A 23,308-nucleotide genomic window follows, 5' to 3' on the forward strand; every position below is an offset into this window, starting at 1 on the left:
TCCTATACATGTATTTCAAAAAGAGTTTTAGGTATTTGTAGGTAAGCGTGATCATTCACTATAGTTCCCACATTTTTGAACAATTAATTCCTATGTAGCTGCACTAATAAAAAGCAATTGACATTATTTTCTGTGGTATTTAACTATCAAAACCAGAACTTTAATATCTGCTAAATTTTTCTGTTATTTCTGTTATTTTGGCTTTGCGATCGTCTTCTGAGACTAACACACAAAGTGATGGTCATTCAGGATGCCATCTTTAATTCCTCATGGATAATAGGGTTTCAGTGAACCACATGCTTTGTCTTCATTCAAAAAAAATGGCCCTCAACCGCCACCCCCTCACAAACATGAGCAACAGCAACAATGCGCACCATTCATATTCTTTATTCTTCTGCCAGAGCGCGTGAGATAACGACATTCCCACTGTCCCACCCTCATATATACTTCAGCCTCACAAGCTCGGCCATTAAACCATTAAACCTTTCTTTAAAACAGACACACTAAAATCAGCATTATTATTTCACAAGGGATAAAACAAAGCATAGTTTACATTTAAGGATCATGAAGTTTTAGCTATAGATGTATCACAAATGGGCACAATGTTTCTTACATGCTACTACATTTTTAGGGTTGCACAAATATGTACAATCTTGTAATTACTTTCATTTTATGATCCTAAAGAATAGTTATTAAGCTCTCCAAAAAGTACTAAACAACATATCTTTTAATTTTCAGATAGCCTACATGTTTCCATATTTCTGCATGAAGTCAAATGCCTTCTAGGTTTCAAAAATCAAACAAGCTGTTACAACTTACACAATACTACATTTTTAGGGTTGTATTAATATGTACAAGCTGTTAATTATTTAAGGTTATGGCCAATAGCTGCCCAATACTGCCCAATATATAGAAAATATACACTATTAAAAGAACTAAACAAAACTTGTATGTAACAGCCAACAAACGATCAGTGGTTGACAAATAAAATTCTATATAATTTTGTAAAAATAAGTATATAAATGAAAAATGCATTTGAATAGTATCAGCTAATAAATATTCAGTAAGCTGCTATTTTTTCATGTTATGGCCAATAACTGCCCATTAATGTGACATGTTTGTGTTTTCCCCTGTAACCTAGTTTTCCCCATTCTGTTTAATTAGTCATTGTGTTCACCTGTCGAGCCCTCGTTATCTGCACTATATTAGTTCCTGTCCTTTGAGTTTGAGTTTGTCAGTTATTGTTGATGTCTAAGTGTTCATGCAGCCTGCTGCTAAGATTTCCTTGTATTCTCTCCTTGGATTATTATTAAATGTTTGAATTTTGATATTTATCCTTCGTTGTGCGCCTTCCTCAATTAACTGGCGAAAATAAACAATCTGTACCAAAATATTAAACAAAATTTCATATAACTGCCAAATAACAATCTATATCATTTTGTAAAATATAATAAATAAATATAAAATGAAGGCAAATTAATGTCCAATATCAGCTCATAAATATTCGACAAGCTGATAATTATTTTCATGTTATAGCCAATAACAGATATGGCAGGAAATATAAATCTATAACATTAACTATATATATATATATATATATATATATATATAGTATCTCACAGTGAGTACACCCCTCACATTTTTGTAAATATTTTATTATATCTTTTCATGTGACAACACTGAAGAAATGACACTTTGCTACAATGTAAAGTAGTGAGTGTACAGCTTGTATAACAGTGTAAATTTGCTGTCCCCTCAAAATAACTCAACACACAGCCATTAATGTCTAAACCGCTGGACACAAAGGTATACCCCTAAGTGAAAATGTCCAAATTGGGCGCAATTAGCCATTTTCTCTCCCCGGTGTCATGTGACCCGTTAGTGTTACAAGGTCTCAGGTGTGTTAAATTTGGTATTATCGCTCTCACTCTCTCATACTGGTCACTGGAAGTTCAACATGGCACCTCATGGCAAAGAACTCTCTGAGGATCTGAAAAAAAGAATTGTTGCTCTACATAAAGATGGCGTAGGCTATAAGAAGATTGCCAAGACCCTGAATCTGAGCTGCAGCATGGTGGCCAAGACCATACAACGGTTTAACAGGACAGGTTCCACTCAAAACAGGCCTCGCCATGGTCGACCAAAGAAGTTGAGTGCACGTGCTCAGCGTCATATCCAGAGGTTGTGTTTGGGAAACAGACGTATGAGTGCTGTCAGCATTGCTGCAGAGGTTGAAGGGGTGGGGGGTAAGCCTGTCAGTGCTCAGACCATACGCCGCACACTGCATCAAATTGGTCTGCATGGCTGTCATTCCAGAAGGAAGCCTCTTCTAAAGATGATGCACAAGAAAGCCTGCAAACAGTTTGCTGAAGACAAGCAGACTAAGAACATGGATTACTGGAACCATCTCCTGTGGTCTGATGAGACCGAGATAAAAAGGGAGTGTCATGGTCTGGGGCTGCATGAGTGCTGCCGGCACTGGGAAGCTACAGTTCATTGAGAGAACCATGGATCCCAACATGTACTGTGACATACTGAAGGAGCGACTGGGCCGCAAGGCAGTATTCCAACATGATAATGACCCCAAACACACCTCAAGATGACCACTGCCTTGCTAAAGAAGCTGAGGGTAAAGGTAATCAGTGGGGCATCCTCAAACGGAAGGTGGAGGAGCGCAAGGTCTCTAACATCCACCAGCTCCGTCGTCCAGTGGCAACCTGTGAAGCTCTGGTGAACTCCATGCCCAAGAGGGTTAAGGCAGTACTGGAAAATAATGGTGGCCACGCAAAATATTGACACTTTGGGCCCAATTTGGACATTTTCACTTAGGGGTGTACTCACTTTTGTGGCCAGCGGTTTAGACATTAATGGCTGTGTGTTGAGTTATTTTGAGGGGACAGCAAAAGTCATTTCTTCAGTGTTGTAAAAATGTGAGGGGTGCACTCACTTCTGTTAGAAACTGTATATTTATATATATATATATATATATATATATATATATATATATATACCAAATTGTGGCCAATAAATAAACATCAATTAAATTATGGAGAGCTTTCTACCCAGGACAATAGTGCAACTAAATTAAGTACTGAGTTTTAAACTAACTTGTAGCTTTACTTGAATGTTTCTCCATACAAGACTGTATGAACGGCTGGAGCAACCAGAGTGTAACACCTCTCTGGAATCTCTTATCCTGCATATGGCACAAAATAAAACAACTTCCATGATAGCAAAGTGCAGAGTCAGACAAACCCCCGCCTGCTGGTCACTAGATAAGCCTGTGTGGTGAAAATGTTGACCAAAACAACTGAAAGAGGCCAGAGCGGGTTTTAGGAGGAAGAGCGAGGGTTTCACCTTGACACCATCACGGTATATTTATTCGGAAGTTGAGTTTATTTCCCCATGTTCTGCTAGGCACATCAACTGAGACCAGAAAAAATGAGAATTACATGAAGATTGCATTAACTTTTTTTGAATACCTTTGAAAACATTTTATGAGCAATTCATTAGTCATATTTGATCTTTTTCATTTGTGCATTCAGTATCTGAAGTATTAACTTACAGTCTCAAAGTTAGGCGTTTCTAAATGTGTACAGTTGCCATGGCACCACACCCATCCCATAATCCCCCTCCAACTGCAGTGGAGCTCAGGTTCATATTAGCTTTCCCCACTGACTCTATTTATATAAACTGATAGGGTCCAACAACTTTTGGATGAAATGATCCAACACTGAGGCGTGAACAAAATGTATCATCTAGTATCAGCAGCTGAAACATTCCTCATGTCCACAGTGGATTCTGGGCGGACGTATCATTGGCCTTGTTAGCATGCGGTCGATATCGTGCTGGAGACAGTAATTATTCATTACAGAAGCACAGACGAGAGTATCACATTCACCTCAGACTGAAAGCACAGACTTTCTGCTGCAGACTACACCTCCCAGCATCCCCTGCTCTGGAAAACACTAGTACTGCATAGATGCATACTGCAATACTACTATTTTTGCACTATACAGAGCAGACACTGTGCAAAGTATGCAAATACGAATTCTGATACCCAGATGACCAACTGCTACAGTAGGTCACATGACCAGATGTTGCATACTTCTGTTTGAAATGGTTATCTATTTTGTCATTTTTGACAGAAAAATGTATGTTTTGTTTTTAAGAATTTTTTACTTTATCGGAATGGTACAAAACTTTGTAAAGGTTTGTTAAATGGTCCTGCAAAAATAGTCACACTTGTTCTGCTTACAGTCAAAAAATGGCTGGACTGGAAATGAACGGGAAGCAAATTTCATCTAGTGGAAACGTTTGGTGTTGCCAAACTAAATCTTACTGAAAGCTCATTTTTTGAGATATCAACCTCAAATACGGAACACAACTTGTTTAGAATTATGGCTTTGCATTTCACATAGAACAACATGTTTTGGTAAATATATATTTCATAAAAATTATTTTTGTGTATTTTTATAATAATAAACTTAAACTTCTATCATTTAAAAAAAAAAAAAAACTTTATAAACAGGTAATAAATAGATCATAACTATTCCATAATATAAATATAATTTAGTACCATAAGATTTCATTTAAATGTTACGCCCCCTTACCGTATTGTGAAGCTGTGTCCCGGCACGACCACACAAAAACAATAGACCCACTATAAACAAGGAATTTGTTGCATCCAGTGGGGACATAATTACTGATTATAATGACTTATAGTGTCTTTTTAGGCGTTGCGTAAACATTACCATGTCTGCATTTGTGATCGGAGAAACGACAAACAAGCACTACTCTACACAGCTCAAAACTCACGTTTGAATCGTCAGTGGCAAATTCTTTAAATAAGAAAACGTACTTACAGGCTGTGAGTCAGAAGCACCAAACTGTCCTTGCAAAGGTGGAATTGCCTCACTTTATAGAAACAGCCTATGTGCAAGCCAGCAGTGTAGGTTACTCTTCCAGGTTCAGGAAATAGTCCTCTATAAAATGCGCTGCACACACTCTAATATTTGGGTTGAACTGTTCTGGAACAGTGTTGTAAATACAACTGAACAACTGATTTCTAGTTGTGTCCCCTTTTGGAAGCCCAAATAAAGTACTTTCGCTCTCACAATGAATGAGCTGTTTTAGGGGGACGTGGTAGAGTCTTAACTTTTATAAAGAATATCTCTTTGGTTTTGAGACTTTAGTCTTTGCAACTTCAGGGATCTTATCTATACACAAACAGCTTGTAACACTCCAAAGAGAAAGAAAAACTTGAAATCGCATCATATGACCTCTTTAATTCAACATAATCTTATTTGAGTTATTTTCCAAGGAAATTGTTTCCATCTAATATTTATATTTTATTTTATGCCAGCTTTATCTCAATCAATAAAAAATGATTTTAATAGTTTTAGTTTTAGTTAACAATAACAACACTGGTATTTTGACTTATTATATAATCCACGCCGGCAAAACATGACACCATCTGGTAAATATGAACTCAAAGGCAGCAAATTGCAAACAGAAAGACTGAGAAAAGGCAAGAAACTAGCAATTCTTCCCCTGAGAGTACAAGCAGGCATTTTTGAGCGCTGTGGTCAGTGCATTGTGGAAAACATTTCCCACATAATTCATTTAAGCTGCTAACATGATTTGTAATTAATAAAAGGTCTGAACTGAGAAATGTAATTCAGTTTTGCCAACTCACACACACAGACACACACTCTGTCACACAGCAGCTGATGTCTGTTGTGTTCAAGAGCGAGGAGAAAGATTTCGAAGAGGAGAGCCCTGAGGGAGGGTGTTGGCTGGAGGAAACAGGAGATTCTATTGTGTATGTGCGAGCGTGTTTGTTTGGGCCTCGTGGATTTTGTGTGCTAATTGGTTTCAGAGAGAGGACACCAACTCATAGGTTTAGAAGATGGATGCAAAGAGCAGAGAGATTGAAAGACAGCGAAAGTGAGAGAAAGAAAGAGAAGTATAACTTTATTCCCTCAGGAAGTAAAAAAGTGGCAGGTGATCTAACATGAGCTTTCTCACGCTTTACTTTTGTCTTCTTTTGCTTTTATTTCCTGCGTTACATTATCTGTATTTCCTTGCTCTAATTCATCTTCCCAAAAACAAAGACATTTTAAGAATAAATTTGTATTATTTTAGTTTTTATTACTTACATATAAATACTAATATAAATAAACAAAAGATAACATAAATGCTATTATTATTTATATACTATTATAGAATCAAGCTTTTATTTGTATATTTTCAGATTTCATTTGAATTTTACTTTAAGTTTCAGTCTTTTTTGTTTTGTGCTTTTGTCATTTTTCATTAGTTAAGAAAATGCAGTTTGTTAACAGTAACAACGCTGGTATTTTAAAATATAAATGAACACTAAACAAATTAAAAAAATCTCTGAATTAAAATAAATTAAAATATATACATAAAATAAAATCTAACTGGTTCATGACAAAGTTTTCAGACAGAATTCACTGTAGTAACCACATCTTCAACTAATATGAAAAAAGTCAGCCACTCCAAATAGATTTTTTTTCAATATTTTCTAAAGAAAATGAGAGTGGTGATCGCCTGTGCACAAATCTCTATGATACTGGGGTGTCTAGATATGGCTTGCAAAACCCGGTGCACACTGTATGGTTTTGGCCACAATTTTGCTAATTTCTGGGATCCTAAAGGATTTCTGTTGTTTAGGACATTTGATCGCCTAGTGGGTCATGTTCACAGATGGCGAATTAATGGTCTTTGCAATGAAGTTCTTGCAGTGTCAGAAAATTTGGGTTGCAGTCCTATAGTGTGACAGCTCCTACTGCTCATGAGAAAGGGCTCTCGTACTGGACAAGTGTCACATCTCTCATAGAGTGCCAATCACATGGGTTTTCATTAAATTACATAATATTTGTCCCAAATAGTTTTTAATAAATATAATGACCCAGGCATTTTTCAGTAGTATGTTTGACTTTCTGCGGTGCCTTGAACTTGAGAAATGCAGAATACAGAATGAAGTGCCCGGTGTGTGACCAGCTGTCAATGCTGAATCTGAGCTTAAATATGGGACATTTTCTCACTTTTTATTGTTAAAAAATGTGTCCCATAGATGATAATGTGAAACTGATCAGATTTAGATTTAAGATCTGTCTCACTAGTCTCCAGCCAATGTGTATTCATGACCTATGGCCACAAAGTCTGTCACAATGAAATATTAGACAGGAAGAGAAAGGAAATTCCCCAAAGTAAACCAACACAAAACAGATGGTTTTGACAGTCTTCTGGCTGGAGGGGATCGAAACCAGGACAAATGGTAGAATTTTTTAAATTATTATTTTAAACATTAAATTGGACTCAATGGACTCTAAATGTGTGCTTCTCAACCTTTTTGACTCAAAAGCCCCCCACCGTCCGATACAATATTCAAAGCCCAACAGACATGTGTTGATGCTGGTGCTTCTCTAACATCATTATCTCAAAATAAAACAGGCTAAGAATAAAATCTGTACTGGACAACCAATATTTAGACACCCATGACTCACACGCCAGAGTCTGACCTACTCGCTCACCAGTTTCCTCTTGTGGAGAAAAAAAAAAGATTAACTGTAAAAAAACATATTAAAGAGAGATTGTTCGCCCAAAATGGGAATTCTGTCATTATTTACTCACACTTACATTGTTCATATTGCTGGAAGAACAGGATCAGTCCAGTTCATGATAGAATCATTTAGACAGATTTTGTGAACCGGATCAAAAAAATAATTCACTGACTCAACCCTTATGCAAAGAAAATGTATTTCCTTACACAGTAATGATCAATACATAAAATTAATGTACAGTGTATTAATTAATAATACACAGAAAATATTGTGTTGTGTTAATATGTTACAATATATTTAATAATACATCAGAATTGCCACTTTTCATATATTGAAAAACAACAACATATTTACTTATATACTGTAATGTATGTAATTTTTTATTCAGTAATATAACTGATTCAAGATTTTTATTTGTCACATACACAATTATACAGAGTATAACCAGCAGTGAAATGTAAGTCAGGTCCGCTCCAAGGACAGTGCTATTGTATAGAATGCAAATATTAAGAAAACGAAAAGTAGAAAAAAATAAAATAAAATAAAAGATAAAAAATATATAAATATAAATGTGCAGGTCAGTATGTTGTTGACATAAATAGTAAAATAACAGGAATGTGCAAAAGAATGTGCAAAAAAGTTGTACAGGGTATGTAAATAGCAGCAATATGAGGTAGAAAAAATTATGAATAGCTTATTGATATAAACATGGAGTCAAGTGATGTTATGACACAGAGTTAGAGTTTAGGAGCCTGATGGCCTGGGGGAAGAAGCTCCTCCTAAGTCTCTCAGTTTTTGCCATCAGGCTACGGAAGCGCTTACCAGATGGAAGCAAAGTGAATAGATGGTTACCAGGGTGATTTGAGTCCTTGATGATTTTAACAGCTCTACTTTTGCAGCGTTTGAGGTAGATGTCCTGCAGAGAGGGGAGAGCAGACCCTGAGATGCGCTCAGCTAAGCGCACAACTCTCTGTAGTGCTTTGCAGTCCTGATTTGAGCTGTTTCCATTCCACACTGAGATGCACTGAGTCAATACACTTTCTATGGTCCCTGAATAGAAAGTTTTCAGGATAGCTGGTGAGACCCTGAATTTCCTCAGCTGTCGCAGATGGTACAGTCTTTGCCTGGCTTTCTTAACCTGTGTTTGGATGTGTGTAGTCCAAGTCAGGTTCACAGAGATGTTTACACCGAGGTACTTGAAGCTACTCACCCTCTCCACAGGGGTCCCACTGATCATAAGAGGAGTGTAGGGCTGCTGCTGTCTCTTCCTAAAGTCCATGATCAGCTCTTTAGTTTTGCTCAGATTCAGAGAGAGACAGTTGTCGTGGCACCATGATGTGAGTCTCTCTACCTCATCCAAGTATGCGGTCTCATCGTTGTTGGAGATGAGGCCCAGAACCACAGTATCAACAGTGAATTTGATAATAGATGTGGAGCTGTGAGAGGACACACAGTCATGCGTGTAGAGAGAGTAGAGCAGGGGACACAGCCCTGTGGGGCTCCTATGTTCAGAGTGATGGAGTTTGAGGTGAACTGGCCAACTTTCACCACTTGAGGTCTGCCGGTGAGGAACTCTTGAATCCAGTCACAGAGTGAGGAGTTTAGGCCGAGGTCTGTGAGTTTAGAAGCTAGCTTGATGGGGACTATAGTATTGAAAGCTGAGCTATAGTCAATGAATAACAGCCTTACATAATTCCCATTGTTGCTGTCCAAGTGTGCGAGGGAAGAGTGGAGGACGTGAGAGATGGCATCGTCCGTAGATCTGTTTGGGCGATAGGCAAACTGAAGAGGGTCCAAAGTATCAGGGATGGAGGAGCAGATGTGGCTCTTTACAAGTCTCTCAAAAACCTTCATGACTATAGATGTGAGGGCAACTGGGTGAGAGTCATTCAGGCAAGAGGGTTTATTGTTCTTAGGCACAGGGATTATTACAGATTTTTTAAATGAGGTAGGAACCACGGAGGTAGCAAGGGACTCATTAAAGATAGACGTGAACAAACCAGCGAGCTGATCAGCGCAGGATCTCAGAACACGGCCGGTTATCCCATCAGGTCCGGCTGCTTTCCTGACGTTCACTTTCTTTAGCGCCCTCCGAACCTCATCCTCCGTCACGGTGATTACAGGATCATCGCTGCTCTGCCTGCTGCTTCCTGACGCGCTGGACGGCAGAGCCGCCGTTGCAATCGAAGCGGCCAAAGGTGTTTAACTCGTCGGCCAGCAACGGATCTGCTCTCACCTCAGCGGAGGATTTGTTTCCGAAGGCACAGATGGTCCTCAGTCCCTGCCACATCCATTGAGAGTCATTGAGCTGGAAATGAGACTCAATTCTCTCTCTGTATCTGTGTTTAGCGGCTCTTACTGCACGTTGGAGAGCATAGCACGATGCTTTGTACTCGATCATATTCCCGGTCAGAAGAGCCTCATTATAAGCTGAAGTGCGTGTGTTAACCGCAGCACGGATTGTACTGTCCACCCACGGTTTCTGATTGGAGAATGTCCTTATCGTTATTGTTTCTGTAGCTTGCTTGGTTAGCGTGTTTACAAAGCTTAATGCTTCATCCGTGAACTCGCTGACGTCAGAAGAACTCGCCCGGAACATGTCCCAGTCGACGTCATCAAGAGCCGCCTGCAGCATTGCCTCTGAGTGGGAGGACCAGCGCGTCACTACTCTCTGCACCGGAGGATCGGAAACGAGCCTTTGTTTATATTCCGGTGTGAGGAAAATGGCGGCATGGTCCGATTTGCCAAAAGCCGGTAGTGAGCGGGCTTTGTAGGCATTCTTGAACTGAGTGTAGCAATGATCCAGTGTGTTTGGTCCTCTAGTTGGACAGAATACATGTTCATAAAAGTTTGGCAAGACCTGCTTGAGGTTGTCTTTGTTAAAGTCCCCCGCGATGATGAAGGCAGCTTCAGGATGTTTGCTAATGTAGCCGCTGAGCACATCGTGAAGTTTAGACAAAGCCAAGCCGGTGTCCGCCTGTGGTGGAATGTACACAGCAGTAACAATGATCTATGAAAACTCCCGGGGCAGATAAAATGGGCGGCAGATAATGGAAAGATGTTCCAGATGAGGCGAGCAGGAACGCGACAGAATGGAGATATTCCTGGATCACACCATTTCTTGTTAATCATGAAACACACACCTCCACCCCTGGATTTACCGGCCTCTGCTGTTCTGTCCATCCGAAAAACAGAGAAGTTCTCACTTGGCATAACAGCAGTGTCCGGGACCATGGACGAAAGCCACGTTTCTGACAAACAAAGGATGTTACAGTCCCTTATGTCCCGTTGGAAACTAATTCTGGCTCTAAGATCGTCCATCTTATTCTCCAAGGATTGGACATTTGCGAGCAGAATGCTCGGAAGAGGAGGACTGTGAGCCCTTTTCCTGAGTCTATCTCGAATCCCAGCGCATTTCCCGCAGTGTTTCTTGATCCTTCGCCTCGGGGGGTTATTGTTCATCTCTGCGTTCCGAAGAATCTCCAGAGGCCATGAAGGATTCCTGGATAAAGTGTTCTGGAACAGGTTAGTGTAGCGGTTTCCAATGTCCAAAAGTGTTTCTTTGTTATAGGTGATCAGTGCCGACGTGAGATGTGTAAAAAGAGAAGGTGAAACTAAGTAAAAAAGTAGATAAAAACACAATCTTAGCGGAGCGACCTGGACGGCGTCCGAACAAAGCGGCGCCACCTTGCTAAAAAAGATGGCGCGCTTATATACCTATATAGATCTACGGCTGCTTATATACTTATATAGATAATATATACCTATATAGATCTACAGTATATGTGAAAAATTTTATAATGTGATACAATTTTCATTTATAAAAAGTGAGATAAAAGTTTATGAATATGTAAACCCATGAAAGAGTAAAAGATATAAAAATGTAGTGCAGTTTTTTCTTCAATGCTGTATATTTTTATTTGTAATTATGTATCATAGCCAGACATGGCCCATTCAGAGAGTATGAAAAAATAAGCACTATTTTTCCATACATGGAAATGTAGTTTAACATATTGCATTATATTTTCCAGTATAGCAAAAGAATAGTTTGCTCCTGAAATGTAAGACATTGTCACTTTTCTTATGGCCTTTGACTCATGAATGAATATAATGACAGAACTTTTATTTTTGGGTGAATTATGCCTTTTAAAGAAGACTAATGCACTCAAGATCACCCCCCTCTGGCACGAGCACACACGCATGCAAATACGCACATATGTATAGACAAAACAAAGCAGCAAACAAGGCGTGAAGCGATCGTTTGAAACATACACGCTAACATAAGACTTGAAACGACATTTCTGAGTCATCAGCCCCGAATCCAAACACCCCTTCGGCATCAATGTACTACAAATAATCTGTACGAGAGCGAGTGAGCATGTGCACGTGCACAGCTTAAAAATAGATTTACGACTGTATGAATTGCTCTATAAATAGGACCTATCTATAGCGTGGTATTAACGACACCCAGTTGTAATTCTTGTGGTCAGTTTTAACTCCTCTCGGACCACCGGGATGGCTGCAAACCATCGGTAAGTCTCAGATCACAGGCATACTCAGACACACACCAGCAGAACCAGCAGGGATGGTGCGCTGGTTTAATGAGTCACAGAGGAAAGGGGAAATGCCTGGATGCAGTGTCCACACTGCAGGATAAATTGGCCTGTATAACACTGCAGCTTTCTGAGAAATCTACACACAGATCCGCTTCAGCCTATTAGAGATAAGAGCACGTGTCATCAGCGTTCGCTCATCCTTAAAAAAATGACTGGCAACAAAGGTTGAAAGGATTTATGAAGGAACAAGGTGGTAGTTTAAAATGTACATGACACATTTTATTGGGAATTTATCATTGGAGATTTAACACTTCCTTGTACCATTTTGGGAAAAAAATGTTAAACAATATACAGATTTTTAAATAAAGTATTTTGCATTTTCTTTCTTGCATCAGGATTTATCATACACAAGTTGTTTTGATTGTTTTTACTGTATTTTCACATTGTGTGAAATATTGTTGTATTTTCCACAAAGAATCTTATTTTACGTATACAAATTTTAAGTAAAAAAAAAACTGAAAAACAAAAAAAAAAATTTATTACTTGATTCTGAATATATATTTTTAAATATATTATAAATATAATTCCACTAAATAGCCATACATGTATTGGAACAGTATAGGAAGGAAATGCATGATTTGTAAAAAAAAAAAAAAAAAACCTAAGCATGAACCTGCAGCCATAAACATCACCATCAGTGGGGCATGAGTAGGTCATATGAATATGAATAAAATAGATCATAAGAATTCTTATGAATACATTACATAAAATTGCTATGAACTGTAAAGTGACTGTAAACCTAGATTTTTTTAAACACAAGTCTCCTATTCATTCTCCAATGAACAATTCAGGAGAGAAATATGCACACATTAAGTACCGTTTATCAACAAAAACAATCTAAAACATTTCTAAACAAATACATTGGTGGGTTTTGATGTGAGAAGATAACAGGGATGGACTTATTTACTGGGGGAAGCATTTGTATGGATTACGGACTCATATTTTGGCTAAAATGGTTTAAAGTCAAAACATTGTAATGATGGATTTGTTTATTACAAGCATGCAGATTTTCACGTCACAAGTTATTAATTGATGGACTGGAGTGGTGTGAATTACTATGATGTTTTTATCAGCTGTTTGGACTCTCATTCTGACGGCACCCATTCACTGCAGAGCATCCATTGCTGAGCAAGTGATGTAATGCTGCATTTCTCCAAATCTGTTCTGATGAAGAAACAAACTCATCTACATCTTGGATGGCCTGGGGGTGTGTACATTTTTAGCAAATTTTGGGGTAAACTGTTTATTTAAATGGCAAAGGGCAGCATGGACATTCAATAAAATATCTTCTTTTGTGTTCCACAGAAGGTCATATAGGTTTGAAACAACATGAAGGTGGATACCATTTTCATTGGGTGAACCATGTTCTTAAAAATGAAAGACTGCTCATCTAATATACTATTTTCTCATGTTTGTCCCCCATGAAAATGAATAAAAAATAAAAAAAATGTTGTACTCATGGAGTCTAAACATTACATGGTCAACTAGTCCGAATCTTGATGACTTAAAAAATGACAACCAACAGCGCCTTTGACAAGGCCAAAGCATATCAAAACCTTGAAGCAATACAGTGAATAAAATACAAGTTAGACTATAGAGATTAGCACAGAAAATAATTTTGACTCTTTACCTCAGAAAAACAAACAAAAGAGCTTGTTTACAGAAATGACTCACTCCATTATTATTGCCCCATAGACTAATGTAAGTTCATGGCTGTCAACACATATTTTGTTTGCTTTTATAAATTTAAATTATTTTCTATGTAAACCAAAACTACTATTTTTACATTTCATGATCCTTTCTTAACACCTGCAATTTATTAATATCCACACACACTAATATCCAAGACCAACTTGCCCAGAAATACCTAGTTTATAATCTAAAAAAAAGGAGAGTCATTTTTAATATGTGTTGACTTAATCAAATGTTAAGGCTTGTGATAAATGGCAAAGACGTACTGCAAACATTGAAGACTAATGTAAATAATCCAGCTATACTACAAAGTGTTCCACTATGGCAAGGATTCCTCACAGAGATCTGCTAACCCGTTAATTAAAAGATGGAAATGTGTTGTAAGCAAACGTTCCTTCCTGCGTTAATGGAGCCAAACGTTCTGCTTTGTCTTCCTGATTGTTTATAATGAAATGACCTCCTGTTCCCATTCTCTCCCACTACTTTGTACAGTAGAAGTAAATAGTTTCTCAACATGCTGTGGTCACACAGTGACCCTCCCTTCATACACACTGACCTCCTCCTGTCCCCAAAAACTCCTCACACACATACAAATTCACACACACACACCCACCCTGAAGAAAAGTACAAAGTGTCCCTTGTGTAGGAGCACAGAGGCCTAGTGACAGCGCTTCTCATGATGCTGGTATTTTCATGGGAGGAGCGCAAGGAGAGAAAAGGATCTCCTCTGCCGAGGCGGCTCATTCAACCACGCTGCCTGACCTTCATCCTACCCCCGAGGTCCTTGGCTTGACTCACAACAACACAGATAGCACAGCCAAAGCCTGGCACAGTGCTTTCAAACATACTAGCGTTACACAGGCCGTACAGATGATACATGCTAATATTAACAAATACATTACACAAGAGCACCAAAGGCCTGTTCGTACCAAATGTATTGAATTTTTTGCTGTGAGCTAGTTTGCTAATTTCCACCATTTTCCTTATTTCAAACAACACGCCCTCCATCTAAACTCCTGCTCTCCAAAGACATCTCAACCAACCAGATGTCAGCAATTGAATAAGTGCAAAATGATTCACAAGCAAAAAACACTTTTGACTAAAACATCATTTTTGGGGGGTGGTAAAATGCTAAAATTTTCAGTAGTTATGCACTGAAATTTTGGCAACCAGAAATCTTCGGTGGAAATGGCAAAAAAAGGAGGACCAAAACCATTGATGTTTAAATATGCAGACAACATGGACAAAGTACAAAAAGTAACGTGTCAACTGCTAAATATTTTAGTCTATGCTGTTTTCAGTTGATATGTGAACAAAACTTATATAAACACTCTTGCTTAAACACTATAAACACACAATATGCTTTGTGCTTTTTTACTTTTGATATACAGTAAGTCTCAGCTTTTAAATTTCAAAATTCAAACTGGCATAAATAAATTAATGGCATTTTAATGCTCTTAAAGGGATAGTTCACCCAAAAATTAAAATTACTCAATGATTTACTCACCCCCAAGCCATCCTAGGTGTATATGATTTTCTTCTTTCAGACGAATACAATCAGAGTTATATTAAAAAATGTTCTGGCTCTTCCAAACTTTATAATGGTAGTGAATGGGTGTTAAGATTTTGAAGTCCAATAAAGTGCATCTTTCCATCATAAAAATACTCCACATGGCTTCGGGGGGGTTAATAAAGGCCTCCTGAATTGAATCTTTGCAAGAAAAATAACCATAATTACAACTTTATAAACCATAATCTCTAGCTTCCGCTAACTGTCATACTCGTGTTTAAGAGAATATGCTGGACAATCTCAACACCCATTCACTGCCATTATAAAGCTTGGAAGAGACAGAATTTTTTTTTAATATAACTCCGATTGTATTTGTCTGAAAGAAGAAAATCATATACACATAGGGTGGCTTGAGGGTGAGTAAATCATGTGGTAATTTTCATTTTTGGGTCAACTATTCCTTTAAACGTGGTGAGATAGATCACTGTAGCACCTCAGCTCAAGCAGCAAATGAACCGAATATCTCTTTCTATTAACTACTAGTTACATGTTGTTGACCGATATATTGCCAAGGCTGACATATCGGCCGGTATTTGGCAATTTTTAAATATCGGCATTGGCTGATAAATTTTTCTGCTTGGTCGATGTGTTTGAGGCGGGACTTTTATCAGGGAATCAAATGTGAAAAGACATAAAAAAAACAGCTTGAAAACAATGTGTCACATAATGTTACAATTACCTCAGGAGAACTGTCAAATATCCACAGCAGTTAGCTAGTCAATAAGAAAAAAAAACTGTAGATGAGCATTTTGATAAATATATGGGATACATTTGTAAATTCTGAGATCAGTCAATAAGCATTTCTTTTTGCCAATTTAAAAAATCTGTCAATTCCAAAATCTACTGACAGCTCAATGTTAAAATATTTTAGTGAATTTGAGTACATGTTGTGGAAAAATGAGTGTTTAATTTCAGCCATTTTATATACATCTCATCTTCTATCATCCACATTATATCAGTCATCAGCCATCCTTTGCTGCATTTCCCAAAATTAAAATAGATTTTGGAACATTGGCACAATACAATCTCCTTAAACTTACAATGCTTTAGAAAACACATTCCTAGTCTGTACATATTGAAAAACCCATATTTGTTAATTCTACATTCTTCTAAAATGACTTTTACAGCCATTGATCATCCACAGATTGTTAACCAACTTGAGTCAATACTGTGAGAGCAGAACCATTTGCTGGGCAAGTGTGTTCACATGATGTTGACCAGTCACACTGACTGCTGCCATGCCCTATCTCAACTTGGACACAATCCATTCATTAAATGAATGGCTACCGCAGCAACAGGTTACCAATTAACAGATAAAATAACACACTGCACTGACAAGAAATCATTATCCTTTTGTTTTTGTCTACTAATATTCAAAATGTCACTGCAACTTTTATTTATGTTGTTATGACCCATTTAATACATGTTTAAGTATGCAAAACCAAATGGCAGCTGTGACTAATAGACACTTGGATACAGTGCCACCGACTCCAAAGGAAGAGAAATGTCCATGCAAGACTTGCCTCTCAATCGTGCTAATGCACCAAAGACACTAACAGTAACTCAAACAAACTCACGAATGTCAGCGCTGTGGGTGGAAGTGTACATATGATCAGGTGACTGATTACCATGGTGGAATTCAATTCTGAGCATTTGCAAAATTGACGCTCTACAGTGTCTTTACACTTCCAGGACAAGGGACTGCCCTTGAAATACAGATATGAGAAGAGAAACATAATTATAGACAGGTGGAAGCAGTCAAAACTCATTAAACAAAAATAAAACCCTAAATAACTAATACAGTTATCTTTGCTGAAATTATGAAAGTGCTGTGTGACATTATTACATACATTTGCTTCTGCTAAGTTAACAACACACAACAATTTTTCTCTGGGGATAAGTACAGTCATCATTAAGGATGGCAATTATCCCAACATATTTCATGTTTAGATACTTTCAAAAGCAACTAGTGAACTAAAAGTCAACTGATCAGTCTTGGGGTCAATGACAAGTATGACTGTCCATGATAAAGAAAAGGAAAAACTAGTTAATTCTAGTTTGAACACACATGTGCAAAGTAGGGATGGGCGATATCTTATCGTTTGTGATACCAGTAAAAATTCTCCCCACGATAAGAATTTGTCTTTCCGCGACAATAACGATAAAGTCTAGTTGTTTCTGTGTGCGACCGTGCAGAGCGACATTGCGGAAGGTGGACGTGAAATTCAGGATTTATCACTAAATGAGGAGCTCCTTCTACAATCTGGAACTGGTTTGGTTAGGGCTGTACAGTGCACAAAAAAATAATTTATTTTTGTGACCAGATGTGGTTTCATATTACAGAATGATAGTAATATAGACAGTGATAAAGGCTATGTCGATTAGCATTGCATTATAAACATACTTTCCTTATAAAAATACCCAAGATTGCTTGAAGAACACAGATAAACCATATATTTGTGCAATCATATGTTTATTGTCTTCAAGTTTCATCAGTTAAAATTTCTCTATCTCCGTTGTGCATTTTATTCAGTGATAACTGGATACCTTTGTCCATATTAGGGATTTCCTGGAGCGTAGTCACTTGAGTTACTTGAATGAATGAATGATGCATTTATATAGCACTTTATTGTGTATTGCTGTACACCCAAAGCACTTTACAATCATGTGGGGGGGTCTCTCCTCAACCACCACCATTACTTCTGCAATGCATATGTGGAGTTTCTGCACAAGGGCGCCCTCCGGCTTACAGTATGAATTAAACAGTCATTACATTACGTTTGTACTCAGTAATGCTCACAACACCCTGTTTTGTGTAAAAATAGGAAAGATAATACTTTACTCTAAAGAAACAGAATTCCCTGAATTATCGTCATTGATATCGTTATCGCAATAAATACCAGAAATATCGTGATACATTTTTAAGCCCACATCGTCCATCCCTAGTGCAAAGTCCACATTTTATATGTTTTATGTTATATTTATATTTTTAAAACCATCGTCAAAAAATATTAAAAAAAATGTTTTTAAATACATTTATTTTAAATGTGTATTATTCTAGGTTAAAAATTTATTTATATCTATAATAAACTAATTCACAAATATTAAAGGGGTGGTTGATAGTGATTTCACTTTTTTAACTTTAGTTAGTGTGTGATGTTGCTGTTAGAGCATAAACAATATCTGCAAAGTTACGATGCAAATGGAGATATTGTCCTTCAAAATTATGGCAGTTTAATGCCTACAGTTATGGCTGGTAGGGACTACAACGAGCTACTTCCCGAGTTAGTGACATCATAAACCCAGAAATGTACATAAACCCCACCCCTGGGAAGAGTAAAGTGTTGTTGCCATGGAGGAAGTGTTGTTGCCATGCCATCAAAACTAGGGGTGCACGAAAAAATCTATTCATATATGAATCACGATTCTGTCTTCTAATGATTCTAATGGATTCACAAGTTTCAGAAATCAATGTTCTAAAGCAACGGTTCTTAGAATAGTGTATGCAAATTATGTGAAAAATAATGTTTTTTTTTTAAGCGAAGCATTAACACGTTAGACTGCACCCCATAAACACGATCAAGCCTAGAAAAAAAACAGGTAACCTTTTAAGTTTCTGGGGAGATGCACCACATTACATTTTAAAACCTGAGCCTTTTCATGGATTAAAGAAAAATCTAATTATCTAATAGTTCAAGGACTTACTGACCTTGATGCACAGTCATGAGTGTCTGCAAGCGTTCTTTTTTATGATATAATTTCCTGTTTTGTTTTTTGATTGTAAAATTCAGAATGTTGTCTGGATCAAGTGACTTTGATTTTAATAGAAATAATAATAAAAGACGATGCTAAAATACTTAAGATTTTATTTTCACGTTTTCTTTTCTTTTAATAAGGCTTCATTATGATATCAGGATATGTTTCATTTCAATTGAGAAACTTCAGAAAGTCATTGTGCAGCATTTTAAAGTATTTTTAAATAAACAAACAACTAAAAGATGACGTCATTGACCCCTGAACTAGAACCCCCAAACAATTCACATTTCTTGGCTTTTACATAAAATGTGTCCTTGAGAGGAACAGAATGGAACAGAAATCAGCAGATCTCACTTCTTTCAAAATTGGACTATTTTTAACTTGAAAAGGCACATTTTGTGATGGGACGCTCAAAAAAGAGTGCAAGACATGATGCAGCAGCCCAACTCATGCATCTGCATTTTTATGACTCTAGCGGTGATGATATAAATGGGATGAATTTAAAGATACATCATTTCAAAGGTAGTATTTTTTTCAATGGAGCTATTCTCAATTCTCAACTCTAGTCATCCTACTCAAAGGAATATATACAACAAGTCAAATCTGAAGCTTAATTGGGATAAACTAAAACGGCCTACCTGTTTCCAGAGGAACTCATCGTCCTGATTGATCCTCCATGTGGTGAGGAGGTGTATGGAGGACAGCACTCCTCCGCTGACCACTGCCGCCCTCATTCGCACGGGCAGCAGCGTGTAGATGATGTAAATGAAGAAGACGGACCACCAGATTCCCTCGGAGGCGCTGCGGGGGGCCACCATCAGCACCCCGAACACCTGCACCACGATTAGCACTCCAATCACAAGGTAGCTGACCATCCACATGTAGTCCTGGTGGAACCCGTTTCGGTTGCACACCACCATTAGTGCCAAGAACAGGGCCATGGCCACCGAGAGCACAGAGGCATAGACCACATCGGGCGGTCCATGGATGCAGTGGAAGGTGAGCATGACCCCACAAACGATCACCAAGACGCCCATCAGCATCGTGAGCGAGCTCTGGTTGAGCCTAAAGAAGTAGCGCTGGTAGAGACGCTCCAGTTTGCGCGACTGGAACTTCTTGGATTGGAACACGCGAACCACCCGCTGCCAGCAGTCCGCCGCCGTCACCGACCCCGCGCCGCTGCCCGTGTCTTCGCTGGAGCCGTCGCAACCCGAGCCGTCCCCTTTCCTGCCCTTCACCGAGCCGTCCTCGAAACCCAGGTCCACAGATTTAAGCCCCAACCCCTCCCCCCCACCCCCCACTTTCCCATAGTGGTCTTCCTGCCATACGCAGCGCACGCCGAAGTTGCCCCCACCTGTACCTCCTCCTCCGGACCGGGTGGCCTGAGCGTGGGGCGGCTGGGGAGGAGGCTCCATGGCTTCCACGTCCCGCAGGCAGCTCATGTAGCGTGGGTTGCAGAGAGAGGAGCCAACCTTGCGCTTGGACTTCTTGCCATTGCGCTCGCCCCACGCGGTCTTACGGTCATCCACTCTGGCCACTAGGAAGCCGTTGATCCAGGACATTCTATAGGAAATCCAAAGTCAGAGACATGCATGTTTATGCGGGTGAATGGCCGACAAAAAATGTAGTTCAAAAGGCTTTAGAAATGTACTGCTGGTTCAAGATTGTTTTGAAAAAATTACATTTGATGACTCTACATTGTCAGGTGGTGTGACCATTAAGTAAAAAGTAATAACATACTTTCTCTAACCCTTAAGGTATGCTCACATTTATCTTTACTCTGCAAAATTTTGTGGGTGAAATCCAGTCATTCCAATAGGAATCTGGAATTCACATGAGGGAGAAAAAGTTCCCCATGCAGATTTAACTTGTGTTAAAATTGGTCACATGAATTCGCCACACTGACCGAAAGCTGCTTAGTTTGCAATGGCCTTCTGTGCTTCATGCATCTCTATACTATTGATAATGGACCTGTTTTTGTACTCAAAATTTCACACCTTTAATTTTATTTTTAAAAAAGGTCTTAAATACACTGTATAAAAATAATTTTTGGTTTTTACAAGCATCAACAATTATCCATTCATAAATATATCTTGGAGAGTCCACACGACAGCAGACAAATGCATTTTTAAGCAGTGAAGCAGTTTTGTTAAAATGTTTTTTCTTATAAATAATAATAAAACATTATGCTAAACTACCTAACAAAGTTTTCTTTACATGAATTTCAATATTGTAATGGTTTTTATTCTTTATTGATTTTAGGATATTTTTTACTATATATATTCACATCACATTTTTTAGTACAGCATGTTAAATTTGGAGGTCACATGCCACTTTCTATCAATGGTAATTGTCTGTTTAATCCAAAAGTCTCGATATATCCTGCCTAATCAGACAATGACAGATTACAGAGGTAAGAAGTGATCATCTTAAATGGATCCAGTTACTCAGTCCTAGCAGGCCTAAACCAGCAGAACGAACACATGAACAATATTCATATAAAAATTAGCAAATAGAGCATACAATCTTAATTACGGTTTTTATTTTTACGTTTTATTAGTATGTGTGTTGTTTATTATAATGTCATGTATCCTAGTTCAGTTTGTTGCAGCTATGATTCAGTTTATAAAAAACTTGGAAGCTAAATAAAATTTTCAATGGTAAAATTAATGTACATCTCTCATTATTGCACTTTTTTAACAATAATAATAACTCTCAATAAAATTGGCTATTTTAATATGTTTGTTGATAAAACTGTTAACCAAGTTATTTCCAGTAGCATTTATGCCTATTAAAGTATCTCTTTCCACAGTTAATAACATTGTAAATCTATAATTTTCTAACTTTTTATGTACATTTACCAAACTGGTGTTTCTAACAGCTGAGGGAATGACGGCAAAGTTGACATCTTTCTCTCTTCTGATCAGTACGAACAATCTGTTAATATTTTTTCCTCTTTTGTAAAGACACATGCGTTCGTCAGTTTTTCTATTGATACTGGCGCAAATGGGAGCACTTTTTTGCCTATTTAGGCTATGTTTTTGTTTATTACTAGCCTAAATTAACCCAGTTACAACTTCCACTTCTGAGAAAACCAGAAATGTCAAAAGCATCCATTAAACTAACTTTAATTTTACCACAATGGTTCTAGACACAAATGAAATACCATATAGTATGATAGAAACAGTAAGTGTTTAGTGCTAGTATGCTATTTCTAATTCAGCAAGTTCACTCGAGAATCGCTTTGGAACGATTCAGTCCGATTTATGAACGAATCACTCGATTCTGAGAACCGATTCATCGATCCAACTCAAACCAATGATTCACTCACGAACCGAACATCATAATTTTGAGGACACAACGCTCTAATGACACAGTACACAATACATATAAGCTCATAACCAATCTACTCTGAGTCATATTCAGAATCTGAGGCCATACTAAAGATGAGAACGGCACATATATAGCCTATGTGATTGTATCTGTATCGTGCATCCTCGCTGGCGCTCTCCTGGACATTTGCACGACATTTCAGCAGCCGTGCGCTGATGTTACATAATGCAAATATAGAGATCGCAATGTCGCATCAGTCTCAACACTATCTGTTATTAATTTAAATCCCCGTCTCCTCCTATGCAAGCCAGCTGCATTAGTCAAATTGTGCTTCTATTTAAAAAGAAAACATAAAAACGCCTATTTACGCTAGAAAGCATCGACGCGTGCACACACACACACACACACACACACATATATATATATATATATATATATATATATATAATAACATATGCATGCTGCATAATTTCAGCGCTTCATCGATGGCTCATGTTGCCAGAAGAACTATGCAGCATTTCTCCCATAGGCCGTTTGGAGATGTTTCGTTCGTTACATAACACTGAGTGTGTGTTCAGCGTTCAGTGTGTGTGTGTGTGTGTGTGTGTGTGTCGAGGCTGTTACTGTAACAGTGTGCGGATACTTGTGCAACACAGCATGTCACACCCGACCGACAAGTGTGGGCTACACAGCCCCGTCCTTCACCCCAAAAAAGCCCAATTCTAGCGCGCAACGGGCCGTGCACACAT

At 38.2% G+C, this 23,308-nt stretch overlaps 1 protein-coding gene across 1 annotated transcript in view; it reads right to left on the bottom strand.

Moving 5' to 3' along the window:
* The window catches only part of LOC306859453 (adenylate cyclase type 6-like), a 51,090-nt gene that overhangs the window by 27,041 nt on the left and 741 nt on the right, over window positions 1–23,308 (bottom strand). The window contains exon 2 of the mRNA XM_079400476.1: window positions 19,865–20,789. Coding sequence (XP_079256602.1) covers window positions 19,865–20,788 — 924 coding nt within the window. The 5' untranslated portion in view covers window position 20,789. The remainder of the gene's footprint in view (window positions 1–19,864; window positions 20,790–23,308) is intronic.

This window comes from Barbus barbus, assembly GCF_936440315.1.
Source record: "Barbus barbus genome assembly, chromosome: 40".
NCBI lineage: Eukaryota > Metazoa > Chordata > Actinopteri > Cypriniformes > Cyprinidae > Barbus > Barbus barbus.